The sequence below is a fragment of the Oreochromis niloticus genome, linkage group LG17, assembly GCF_001858045.2.
Source record: "Oreochromis niloticus isolate F11D_XX linkage group LG17, O_niloticus_UMD_NMBU, whole genome shotgun sequence".
Taxonomy (NCBI): domain Eukaryota; kingdom Metazoa; phylum Chordata; class Actinopteri; order Cichliformes; family Cichlidae; genus Oreochromis; species Oreochromis niloticus.
Window position 1 is genome coordinate 27,227,782 of NC_031981.2, and position 14,222 is coordinate 27,242,003.

The following is a 14,222-nucleotide window of genomic DNA, read 5'->3' on the forward strand; positions in this document are numbered from 1 at the left end:
CACGATGTTAAAGACTTTTTTATTGTACCAAATGGATCACCTGCTCATATTAATAAAAGATAAAAATCTCCATTCATTTCTATTCATTTATAACTTTTTCCATGTCACACTTCAGGGGAAAAGATTTCAGCGTTGACAGTCCCAAAACAATGAAAAAAACAAACAAACAATAAAAACCCCTCAGTAATAAAAATATCAAATAATCAGTGTTAAAATGTAAAAGGCATTTAATCAATCAAAACAGACACCAGATACAACATCACCCGTGATTCACTCGAACACCCGCAACAAGACAATCAATTCATTTGGAAGAGTCATACAAGTAAAAAGGAAACGTGGGTCTTCCACTGTGGATCTCAGTGGCAGAACACAGGAGTGCTGAAACATGCCCGTCCTATAAGGACTGACTCATTTGGCCTCAGGCATTTGGATTTTTCTCCATGAGCTCGATGTCTGCATCCACCATCTCCTTCACCAGATCCTGCAAGAGGACAGGATCACATTTATATATTTGGAAAGGTTGATATCTCTAAAGGTAAAGACAAAAACATAAAATACATCTCTACATGAAGTAAGGCTCGTTTACACCCGCGGTTTAAACTCGGCCTACGTGAAGACCTCCCTTCCACACACAGTTATATTGCAGCTGGATAAACATAATAAATACATCGAGTTTATCAGTATTAGGACCTGACAATGATCCATAACCTGCTTCGTGTCGTTGGGTCATATTGTACTGATAAGAGCGCAGAGCTTTGGAGTGTCTGCAGCGACAGATAGGAGATAAGATTGTTTTTTGTTTATCAGAAGATTCAGAATTTATATTTTTATAGTTCAGCCAAACTTCCCGAGCCGGTAAAGTTGAGAAAATATGAAACGTTGAACCGCTGTTTTCTTTTTTTTTTTTCTTTCTCCAAAATAAATAAGGTTTAACCGAAAAACACAGTTGTGTTTTCTCAACACTGGCTGCATTATTAATATATTATTTAGCCTTAGAAACTATTTAATCAAAGCGTGGAAGCACTTCAAAAAATTCAGTTTTCTAAAATATGTATAATATTTATTTGAAGTACATTTCATTATATTTCAATATATATATATATTTTTAGAAGTGCTTTTCTCATTATATAATTACAAAAAATATATATTGAGAAATATTTGCTTAATTTACAGTAGTCTTTGCTTAATAATCTTTTATTAAAAGGCTGATTTCTAAACAACATACAAAATGTTATAAAGCAAGTAATTATATATATAGCACTATTCACAGAAAGGAATAAACAAAGAGCTTTGGTACCAAAGAGCTTTATAATAATCTGATGCAGTATAAAATCAAAAGTAGATAAAATATACAACAGTATAAAATTCTAATCTAAAAGCTAAAAGACATAAAACTCGTGTGCTGGTTGGTTTTCTGTTGCTTTGTGTGGATCTGATGCAGTGAACCTTTGTGCATTTTCTACGTTAAACATTTTAACGGTTCGCTGAAAGAAGGCTGGTTTCTAGAAATCGTTACAGGCTTTCAAAGCCATTCTTTCATTTGTCATTGAAATGTTTTGAGTTGGTGTTTTTTTCAGTCACCTTTGATTTCATCACGTCATTCCATTGTCTGTACATGCGTGGAAAACTACTCCCATTACATTTATATGTGTGCTAATGCTATCCAGCAGGACCAACCGGCTGTGTTCTCAAACCAACCTACCTCAAAAGTCACCTTTGGCTTCCAACCCAACTTCTGATAGGCTTTGGTGCTGTCACCTTGTAGGTAGTCCTAGTAAAAAGACAGAGAGGAGCCAGAGAAAAGGAGAAAGAAGGGAAAGGAGAGAGGGGGAGAAAGAAAAACAAATGATCTGTCATGACTGATCTGACGCCTGTGAGGAGGAGACTCCTGCAGCCCAGCTGATGTGTCACTCCGATATGAAGACGTACTGGATCAAACTCAATATCCAAACTTGATGTCTTCAACAGGATGTAAGGGATGGAGGGTGATGATAACTTTCTCTCTCTCCCACATACATGCACACATTATCTCCCCTCTTGGGGGAAAAAGGAGGTCACAGAGTCTCCCCGGCCATCAATCCCCCCCTCTCGGCTCCCCACCTCCGATCTGTCCAGACAGCCCCCGTTGGTGCCAGAGCATGATGAATTGTGGGACTCTGGTGGCGTAACCCCTAGCTCAGGACCCCCCACTCACCCTCTCCCCCTCAACCCCTTACTCATTCTCCCCCCCGCTGGGTTTTGCACCGGGTTCAAGATCCAATGAGACCCTGCTTCAGACCACCAAAGCGAGTCCAAATAAAAAAAGAAAAAAAGAGAGAGAAGCCTCTTCTTTGTGTGTCTTTTTTAAGCTTCAGTCCTTTCTCTGACTTCTATTCCCTCTATTCTATTTCCCATATTTACAAAGATTCTCACTCATAGACAACTGCGTCGAACACACAGACGAAGAAAGGCTGATTCTGTGATTTTAATACTTTTATACTGGACGGCTCGTGCTAAACACAGTTATTGCTGCAGTGGTGGTTTCTCAAGAAGTGCTCAAAGTGCAGTGCTGGGTTTCCCCTGTGCTTCTCTCTCTTCTTTTCTCTCTGCGCTACACGGGCCTTCTAATGCTACAAGGCCAAAAGTCCGAGGACAACGAAAGAAAATAGCCTCTGAAACTCACTGTGGCAGCAGTCTGTACCATCAGTGGTGCAATCTGTCATTGCTTCAATGGATTACATGCATGCATAGTGTGGCTGCTAAAGGGTGTTATTATTTGTTTTTAACTAACCTGGCATCTGTGTTTTCAGGCTAATCGTGTTTCTGCTGATCTTCGCTGTTAGCTGCGGCACACATATGCACATACATTGATAAGTAATAAACATGCCATGTGCACAGAGAGGTATACAGAAAATGATGCATGCGCATACTGGATGGAATTCAGTGGACAAGATCCTGCATGTGTGAACATCACATGTAGTGACGTAACCTGAAAGAGAGGAAGAGCTAAAGAGCTGGTCTCTGGAATTTGAAAGAGGATACGTATACAGTAAGTGTTAGTGTAAGGATACTGCAATCCATGAAGAAAAACAAGTTTTACTTAAAAAAAAAAACAGCACAAGACAAATAACCAAGGGAACTGTAAACCCAATCGCGGTTTTAAAATACTCGCTAAACTTTCAGTTCAAAAGGGAATTTCATGGTCGATCCGCTCTTAGTGTTGCCAGCTTAAACAACCTGAAGTGTCACCGTGTCAACCAGAACTACCATTTTAAGACTTAACTGACTTTGCTGCTGCGTGCAGATGCCGCTCTTCTAGTTTCAGTCTTTCCACAAGATTTTGGAACGTGCAGGGGATTTGCTTTCATTCAGCCACATGAGCATCAGTGAGGTCCAACACTCAGGCTGAACGACGAGGCCCGACTCACAGCCGGTGTACCCGCTTCTCGCGCAAACGTTGGAAGTGGGGTGCAGTCGGTAAAGTTCCTCCACATCCAAACCGTTTCTTTTACGGACCTGGCTTTGTCCTTTAAACACAGTAGGCTCTTTTTCAAACTGTTGTTGCAAAGTTGAAATGAATATCGCTTTATAGCACACACTGTTAGCCGGAAGTGGGATGCCAAACCCCACCTATGAACAGCAGCCCAGGGTAAAGTGCACCGAGCAGAGCAGTGTTACCATCTGACACTAAACCTCTTGAAAACGTCTTTTCTGGGTGATCTTATTACAGAGGAACGCACACGGCAGCGCTGGCATAGTTCAGCCTTTTAGAGAGCAGGGACCCACATCTCAGAGAGGCTCCACAGCGCTTAATCACACTCTTCTGATTACACACAAAGGCAAGAACACTGAACACACACGGAGGGAACAAGTACAGGCTGATTCAGGTTTCTGACAGCGTTCAGTTTGATATTATTCGGCCCGAGTTGAAAACTTGGTTCAATTCTGGGTGAGCGGTCTTTTTATTTTTAACTCTGCATGGTCTATATACAGCCGAGCAGATGAAAGCTTCAGCCCATTTTCTCCTCCGTCTGTAACAGCAGGACAAACAGTTCTTTCTCATGTGAGCAGCTCTGTACATTACTCACAAACGTTTTTGGCACTCAAAGCCATAACTGGAAACATTTTCAGACTAATTACCTGCAGCAATGAGACATAATTTATCATGAGGCTGAATGTAATTATTATAGGGCGACTTACTCCACAATTATATTAAATAATCCACTTGCTTCATAATTATATTGATTAGGGTTTGTAATGGAGAACATTTCATAGCTGGCATAAAAGAAACATCGACTGGTCTAGTCACGAACTGGTTTAGAGAAAAGCGGTAAGCTGACATTAACAAGTAGCAACTACAACTCCTTTATAATTTCTATACATCAGAGACAGTCACGTGGTTTATACCTTCGTTAGTGATGGTTTGCTAAACAGCAGGATAGTTAAGTCTAATCTGATGTGAGTGTATCAGAGACAGATGCTCGAAAAGGGAAAGTAAACAAATGCAGGAAGTTTGACCTGCAGGGAAAAAAATCCTGAAGTTGCCTTTTGTTTAGATTCTGTCTGCATGCATACGTAGTTCAAATGAAGTGAAATAAATATGAAGCTGCAACACCTGCTGCCAATGGCAAGACCCTTATCTGAACTCAATGGACTGAACCTGGAGCGCAGACTCCATCTTTAAAGAGTCACTGCGTCTGCGTTCTGTTAAACGAGACCAACACAAGTGACAAATTCATCCATGCACCTGCAGTTTAGAGGCGAGCTCCCAAAGCCTGCGACTGCCTTACAGGTACAGGTTTGACCAGCAGCTTTGACCAGCAAATTTACCCGAAAGTCCAAAACAGATGGTGTTTTCTTAACGTAATGTCACATCTGGAGGAGATGGAGAGGTCTTTGTACTTTAACCTGAGCTTCTTCTTATCTGGTAAATCACAGCACTCTTAGAAACACTGTAGAAACAGTAATGCAGGCTAGCAACAACACAAAGTTAACTGTGAGGGAAACTGAGGAGGGTGATGGAAATGCAGAGCAGCGAGACTCCAAACTTCCAGCTGCAGCGTTTTGCATAAGGAGCTTAATACAAGCTCCTTTACTGCCATTCAGTGTGACTGATAGATGGCCTGACAGTGCTGTTAATGGTCAGGAGAGGCAATTTTATAAGTGAACCTTGACCACACATGGCACACTTTTTACTTCTTTGACTTTGTTTTCCTTTCAAAGGGTAACACGCATGACGGACATCTCCCTCATACCCTATTTACAGTCCACGGTGGTGGTGCTTAATAGGTATTACGCATCAAAAGATCACATCGTTTTGTGGTTTTATATGACTGGAAGCTAAAGTAACCGTAAGGTTGTGAGTTTAAATAATTTATCTAAATATTAAAGAAGAAATTCTTGCAGAATCTGTGCCAAAACAGACAACATAAATCCTTACTTGCTGCTAATGGAAAGGACCTATTAAAGCATATTACAAGTTTATGTGATGTCAAAAATGGTTGGATTCCAGTTGATGTGTTAACCAGCTACACATCTAAAAAGATGAATGTATCTTTAGAGCAAGTATTCGTACTCTTGTTTTATCTCCGCCTGTATATTTTCTGTAGAATAGTAACGTCACTAAGACAGTGAAAGCTCTAAAGCACTGAGCAGATTGGGATTTAAATGATGGGTGTGCACTATCCACGATAATACAGGTGAAATTATTCTTTTTTTGGCAATATTAAAGTGTTATATTGCAATATCACTGCTACTGCAGTGACAGCCACGATGACCACAGCCTCCAATGAGGATTTAATAAAGTAAAACTACTGTAACAACCTCGGAGAACGGTTCCTGCTAAAGGTGGAGGCACTTTTTTGACCACTTGAGGCAAAAACACATCATCGAGTACAGCCAGGCTACGAGGAAGGAGAGACTATTCAGTTTAGAGACTGCTCAGTATTTTGTTTTTTCAGAAATATCATTTTGTGAATTTTCTTGAAATATCATGATATATTTTTAAGGCTATACAGCCCACCACATAATATACATGTAAATCCAACAACACATGAAGCTGGGAGGAAGAAGGCAGAGCCATTCCTTGTATTTAAATCAGCATTTTTGTCACCACCACTGTTAGGCCTGAAATCTCCATCGGAGTTTGGCAGGAAAACATCTGCTGAAATCAGACTCTTGTCTGCTAAGTCTGCCTTCTTAGCACGTAACCACACGGTTCAGCATCCAGGAAGTTAATCCAGCGTCTGGTCTTTGTCAACCAGGATTTCTACAGGTGACAGACAACCTCACCCTCAGAGCTCATACTGCAGAGTACCAGTCAGTGAAATAAAAGCTGAGTCCAAACTGCTAACAAGAGCGTTCTGCGGCCAAGTGAATTCACCCAAACAGAGCATGTAGCGAATAATTCAACATGAACTACTAACAGATGGGGGCACAATATAATCTTCATATGGATCCGATTTGGAACCAAACCCAACAGCTTGGTACGTCCTGTTTAACTCAGCGTTCTGTCCATGTCTGCAAATATGTAGCAGTCATAATAACAAAATTAAGCAGCACAAATCTAACAAAAAAAAAAATTTAGCAGTGACAAAATGTGGCTCTCACAAGTTGAATGACAATATGATCTACACCCGATCATCAACCGAGACTAAGTTAAAGCCTATGAAGGGGCACTGAGGTCTCTGAGGTGAGTAGCATCAAAGAATTAGGAAAGAAGTTCATTTTGTCAGACAGAATAAAAAGAGGGTGTTCGCATTTATTATTTATAATGCGCTGCACAAATAAGGCAGCATCATTTCGGTCAATTCTGATCGTAAACTCATGGCTGTAAAGTTATTTCTACAAGTTTCTGAATTAAAAACCTTAACTTAGCATTAAAAAACACATCTTTGTTTCTGAGACGATTTTCTGTCCTGTTTATGCGATGAATACTGCCACAAGTAATTGGTATGTGGAACACACCAGCCAGAAACTTTCCTCAGGAACAAATGGAGTCATTGTAGTGGCTGAACCGATCCCAGATTGATCCAAAATTTGAAAGAGAAAAAGAACAGACTCAAATTGCAGATTGAAATAAAACCACAACATCCCCAGTTTTATCTAATATTAGCTCCAAAGCAATAGTTATGAGACTGGGATGTAAAAGGATTTTCATCACATGCCTGCCTAGGATTCAATGCCCAGCTGTATTGTAATATGCTTTGGTAATGCATATAAGTTGGTCCCTAGGTGGTCCTTTCCTTTCCTTTCCTTTCCTTTCCTTTCCTTTCCTGATCAGCTCAGTTTATTTGATCAGCTGTACTGGTAATGACTGGAAATAAATGGAATTTCACTGGACAATCTAAAAGCCACAACATCTTCCTACAGTTTTCTGTTCATTAAAAAAGTACTTTTGGACTAGAAAGAAACATCAGATAAAACAAAAGCAGTATGACTATTGAAAAGACTCAAAATATAACTGTAACCTATACAGTCAAACAATCTAATAATCACTCGTAGTACAAAAAGCCTGACATGCCCTCAAGTATGCGGCCTGACCTTCCCTTGCTCATTCTGCTCTTTTGCCCTTTTTCTTACACTATCCAGTCTAATAAAGATGAGAAGCCGTAAAATTAATCCTTAGAAATGTAAAAGTGAGAGACAAATAGGGTGTGATCATGGTCCATAAAGCACACAGCCAGTAAGAGGCCCTCAGAGCAGGCATTTAACGCAAAGGAATCTGGTATCACTACAAGGCCTTTCAATAAATCACACAGCACACGGGCTGACCCCCACATAAGGGCACATACACACTAACAGGCAGCGATGTGTGAACACACACACACACACACACACACACACACACACACACACACCAAGTACAATTGTCAGGATAGATTAAAAAAATGCTAAATGTCCCTAAGCTGCATTTATTTTTCTTCCGACTGCAAACCTACCCAGATCAAACATTTTCAAGAAACTGATTCTCTTTCCTCTCTCTCGCTCTGAGGATTGCATGCTGGGAGACTATGATGTGGTTTTGGAAGTCCAGTAGTGTCTCTGGTATTTGTACAGTAGTGGACATGAGGCTGCAAATACTTCAAAGGAAATCAGATAAAGGGCCGAGAACGCTGTGAGAGTCTGGAGCCCACGGTCTCCATGTCCCCAGCAGACCCAGATGTTCCAACCAGACCCAGATGTTCTGATCTTTGACCTCGGTGGGATTTTGATGGAAGAAGTCATCCCTGATCCAGGGCTTTTAAACCCGGGATGAATTACTGCGCGGACAATGACAGGGACATGAAGGCGGGACAATGAGGAAGGAGCAGACTGATACCTAGCCTGCCTGCAGAAACATGAAAGTTAATGCATACACAATGTGCACAGGTGTGTGAGTCGCTGTCTGTGTTTGTGTGTGTGTGTGTCTGTGCAGGTGGGGACATACTTGTAGCAAAAACAGTGAGTTTCATCGTTTCAGTGCAGCTTGGACCTACAGTCACAAATCTGTCACTGGTCAATTTCTAACGCACCTCCGCCAGCATCGCCTCAACTTATCACTTCCTTTAAAGCACAAAAGACCCTCAGTTTCAAGTAAAGGGAAGGGAAGGAGGAGGGAGGGATGAAATCGGAGACCGATGCAGTAATTTGTACAACAGCAGTTGTCTCTGTTTTAATGGCTCAGGTGTGAGAGCAAGCTGTCCACAAATCACATGGCTGAGAGTTTGATCCATGGCCCTTCCACATGCCAAGGCATCTCTGAACATCTTACTGAATTCTAAGATGTTACTGATGATTGGCCTGCTCTATTGTCACTGGGTTGTGTTTGTGCATTAACAGGTGAATGTTAAAAAGGTGCTCTTTAAGTGCTTTACATTCACCATTTCTTTTTCTAATTAAATTCACAGTACATCATAATCTTGTAATAACTTAAAACTTAATTCTAGTGATACAAAAATTTGACTCTGACATGAAGTATCTGTCGCGCAGTAGATTGTGCTTCTCAGCCTGGGGCTGAGGCTCAGGATCGCTAAGGTGGGGTTCAAGTGATTAATAAGACAAGTTAAACACACACAGATCTTACATTAGCAGATATAACTGTGACTGAAATGAAAAGAGAATGTAATAAAGTGACGGAAATTCAGGCCAACAGGTTCGATTATACAGAATATTTTAAGTTATTACTTTATTGCTTTAAATAAACTAAAAATAGTATTACGAGGAATTTACTATTATATGGTAGGGGGTTAAACATTTTGAACAACTTAAAATCTAAAAATTTTCCTCATATATTTTCCTTTCAGTTACTTTTGAAGAAAAAATATTGTCTGCACGACTGCACCCGCTTATTTTAGCTCTTTTTGACACAATATGTTGTTTACACTGGAACAAAATATGGAAACCAGAGTCATAAAAAACGTAGGTTACCTCTGTCTGCACTACTCCTTCAAACTGACATACTTTCTATTTAGTGTAATTTATCTGGCATCTTATGAAATCCTGGAATCTTGAGCAGAAGAAACGAAGACCTGTGGGTTTCATTTGTGCCACTCTGTGGCAACACAAATCAGTGATTTCATATTTATTGTTTCCTCAAGTCAATAAAGCATCACTGCAGTAAATTTCAATGAACTCCAAGCTGCTGCGTCTTTAGGAATCCAAGACAGTTATTAGCCGCTCCCAGCCAGATGTCAAAGGCCAGGTCCAGCGTGTCTCATTGTATGTATGCGCTTGTGTCTACGGGGGAGAGAGAGCGAGCTGTGTGAGTTACAGCTCAGGTTTCCTTCCCTCACTCCCCATGCAGCTTGGCCTGCACACAATGTGTTAAGTGACCTCTAAGGGGTGGCCCTGTCACCTTGATGAGTATGTACAATACTACACTGCACATGTGAACACACACACACACACACACACGTATAGTGGGAAATACACAGGTATACACAGTAATGACAAATTTAGTGCAGAAAGCCAAACACAAAAACTCTTAAAAAACTAAATGAGTAGAAAAACAGGAGTGTGTGAATCTCCTCAGGAAAACAGTGAAAGTCATGTTAATATTTAAAAGCTAAAATATCACAAACTCTCACTTCATGTCATCTTCTCGCCTCTCTCTCTCTCTCTCTCTCTCTCTACTGGCTCTACTGTGTTGATTGCTCTCCATCAGTGCTCATTAAAATTCCTGGGGTAGCCGTGTGATAAATATTTATGCGGCTGAGGACACACTCCACACACACTCCAAACACACTGGAGTGGCTGGATCTGACTGCTGATAGTGTTAAGTGCCTGGAGGCTCTGGTAGAGAGTGGAGACCCACTGCCTGCCGCGTGGTTGTATACATGAGGCGTTTACTGTCAAGATAATGGGAGGAGGGTTAAGATTTATGAGCATTAATGGAGTTTAAGTTCTGTTTCTATGTGTGTGTTCGTGTCCGAGGATAATCTTTTAATGTGTGAAGTTTATGGAAATGAAGAGGAAAACATCGCACATTAGCACATCTGGATATGAACGCATTTGCAGACACACACACACACACACACATACAAACAGAATGTAACCACAGTGGAGCTGGACTCCTCACTACTGTTCCACAGAGCTGCTGCCGACCCCCCTCTTCCTCCTGTATTCTATTATTCCTGTGGACGGGAAACAGATCATAATTCCAGGAGTCAGCAGAAAGCAGCAGAGGGAGAGAGGGAGAGAGTGAGAGGTGGAGGGAGGGAAAAGACTATGGGAGGCGAGGGTGAGGGGGTGGGGGTGGCTCAGGTGACTGCTCACTTCCACTGAGGTCAAACTGAAACTGTGCAGTTAAGTAATTTCCAGTGAAAAGTAAGTAAGTGTTTAGTCTGTTTGGGCATTTGTATAATAAAGTTTGGGTGAAGCAGCGGCTTCCAGTGAAATCAGCTGGTGTGTGTCAGTGTGAGTGTGTGTGTGGTGAGTGTTTAACATTTCTATAAGCGTCTGGCTGTTTCATATTTCAGAAGACATCAAAGGCAAACTTAATTTCCCTTCTTTAAACAACATTCTTTACAATCATACTTAAAAAAGGAGAGAGAGAGAGCGAGATTGAGTGAGAGAGGGTGAGAGACTGAGGGGAGAGGAAAATCTCATCCTCTCTTATCTTAATTGTTGTGTAATCTCAGTTAAGCATCGAGGGGTTTGTCTAGGCTTTGACACCCAGCCTCAGTGTTTTGGTACAGATGATGACTGTTAAGTAGTTTCTATATTCTCCATGCTGAAGGAAAGTCTGGGTCCAATTTATATGATTAATATGGCAACAATTGAAATGGATTAAAGTAACAGCTACACTGCTAACATTAGATGCAGCTTTGATGTGTATAGAGGACATTGGTAACAGGCAGATTAACATTAAGACCTCAAGCCTACACATTAAAATTGAAGACTATATATAAAAGATGGACACAAGCACTGTGACGTTACTACAGCTGGGTACCTTTCATACATTAAAACACACTGGTATCAGTACAGGTACCTGTATTTGGTACCAGAAGTGAATGACAGCTGTTTTTCTGGACTTTGCTCAAAACGAAATAATAAATTAACATTTTTCTCTTGAGTCTATACTTCTCCACTGAAACATTTTATTTCTTTGAAACACTACACACAACACAAAACCAAATCTCTCTGTTTTGACCAGATTTTTTCTCTGATTAGATGTGGTTTGCATGGCCAGCTTTGCATTTTGCACACCAACAATTATGTGTAACTTTTGGCACACACCAACATTTACACGGGTGACAAGAACAGGTGGGAACAGCTAAACTCAGATATGAACTGATATCAAAAGTGGCACCCAGTGATTTGGTGCAAATCTGTACTCAGTATTACCAAAGTAAGTTCAGTTGGCACCCTTACAAATGCTGAATTTGGTACCCCACCCCTACATGTCCCCCACTGGTTTTTGAAGGTTCAACGTAATGATTACTGATGTTTTGGAGGCTGAAATGAAAATATTTGGAGTTTTAAATAATGAGCAAGCTATCTCCATAAACCGTATGGCACTAATGAGACATGCTACAGTAAGAAAACGGCTAAAGGCCCTTTCACTCAGGAAGCAGAATGGACTGAGCCAACTGCTATGTGTTGCAAATGACAACATGCTTTTTTCTTCCTGCGCACTTGTAACACAATGAGCCGATTTCTGATGGTGTGCGGGAGGAGGAAACTGGTGGAGCAGCCTACAGCAGAGACGTGGACATTGCTTTTTATAATTTTTTATTGCACAACAGGACAAGAGCGTGATGGTTAATTGCAATCTGCACCCAGGATAGAAACAATTATGCTACTAATACATCTTTGGCTCTTTGGAAGCCCCTGCACAGACAGAATACTAGTACAAAGCTAGCCAAGAACGCAGGCTGATGATAAAGCTGAGTATATGCAGACCCCAGCCCAGCAGCCAGAGCCTGAGTTTCAGCAGGTAACAACGTGATGAACAGTCAGGCTTGCAGCATTTTAGCCTCCAGTTCTACTACATGTACATGTTTCTACAGCAGAATCACTGTGGCAATCCAATTCAAATCTCTGTGGGCTGGTTGTCATCTTTGCTTTTTGTAGACGGCTTTGTTTTCATACATAACACTAAAAGAAAGCTCTTATGTGTGTGCTCATTAGGGATTTCTGTTCATGTGGTGAACTGTAGCCAGTGTTTTATATAGTTAACTGGTAAATATGTGACAATACACGGTTATTTTATGGAGTAATGAGAAATAATGTAACAAATTAGATTGTCTGGCATCTAATTAAGTAACTTACTGTATAACTTTTAAGAAGCATAACGTGTAATGTGTAACACTACTTTTTTTGAGAAACAACCCCAATTATTGATATTCTAAAACATAATAAGACTACATGCAATATAAAATTAGTATTGGAATAATATATAGAGAAAGATTTGTGTTTGGCTTACTGGATTTTGCCTGCATTCCCGGACTGTGCAGGCATTGTCTTCTAGCTGCACAATCAGCATTCTTATCTATGATTATAACATCACAGCCTCAACTGATTAAATGTGGGAGTCTTGGGCACGGTGGTTTACTTGTTTTCTTGCACAACTTCACATAAGTGTTGCTGTTGTCTTTTTTTCCCCCCAAAACACACACCAAATTATAACCTTGGTCTTATTTTGGAAGGCTTTTGCAATTGCTTAACACTGTGCATAGCAAAATAATTGCTGAGAGCATAGCAGCGTCATTTCTACTAATTTCTACAAAAACCCACAAGTCAGACATTCAGGCAGATTTTCAACCAACCAAGAGTTTAGGCGGATTATGTAACCCAACATATTTTGAGGTAAAGCCGAAAGTCAGTACACCTGAAATGATGGCGTAATCCCTCATTGTACGGGAGGACTTACTGGTAGGTCACAGTTGAACCAAGAAGTCAGCCAGTTTTTGTGTGATCGTTTCACTGTTCAATGCTGGGAACAAGTGATGTTGGCAAACATGTGGGTTTGAAACCTGTCTGACAGTCTAACTTGTATTTCTTGCCCTGTTTGACTTTGTTCTAGATCTTAGCTTTTAGCGTGAGTACAATTTTGTTATTACTGATGTCCAGATCTGTTATTATATGCCCAGTGGTAACAAAATTAAATTATGGTTTGACGAGCCAAAACCAAAAAAGTCTAACTTCTCTCCTGCCTTGGCCTCTATCACACAAACAATCTACTTTTAGTTCGGCCTCACAGCATACAAACACACACATCAAGCGTGTATAGGTTACATGTCTGCCCTCGTTTTGGGAGCTGTTTTAGTACGGGTGGCATAGACGTCAGCTATATGGGATGAAGATCAACAGGTGAGTTTTGGCTGAAGGATGTGGTACACACACACTTTAGCATACACATGCACACAGAGTGAGATGATCCCTTGATGTGATCTAATTCAGGCCCTGGCTGAGCTTTCAGTGGCGTTGGGGTTAAGCGAGGCAGTCGCACACAAAAACTTCTGTCTGCAGTTTTCAACTCCCAGCACACTATTTATTAGTCTCTTGCCCTTTCCTTCTCCCCTTCTCCGTTTTTCACCTCAGCCGCTCTCTGAACCTGCTAACATACAACCTTGTCTCTCCTCCGTGACTCTCACCAGCCATTGCTCATTTTCTGGATGTAGTCAGGTTTGCTCTGGTTCAAGAGGAATGCTGGGCTTTTCTTTGTATCATACATGTGTGCAAGTGGACAATTTCAATCAAAGAATGTAATAAAATGTGATCAAAGACAGTAACATATTATGTACTTTTCATTTTTGATC

The 14,222-nt window shown here is 40.8% G+C and overlaps 1 protein-coding gene across 1 annotated transcript in view; it reads right to left on the reverse strand.

Annotated features, from left to right (window-relative positions):
- The window catches only part of gmds (GDP-mannose 4,6-dehydratase), a 174,670-nt gene continuing 160,448 nt past the window's right edge, over positions 1–14,222 (reverse strand). Inside the window, exons 10-11 of the mRNA XM_003457295.5 lie at positions 1,703–1,771; positions 1–481 (exon numbers count right to left, since the gene is read on the reverse strand). Of these exons, the coding sequence (XP_003457343.1) occupies positions 419–481; positions 1,703–1,771 (132 nt within the window). The 3' untranslated portion in view covers positions 1–418. The remainder of the gene's footprint in view (positions 482–1,702; positions 1,772–14,222) is intronic.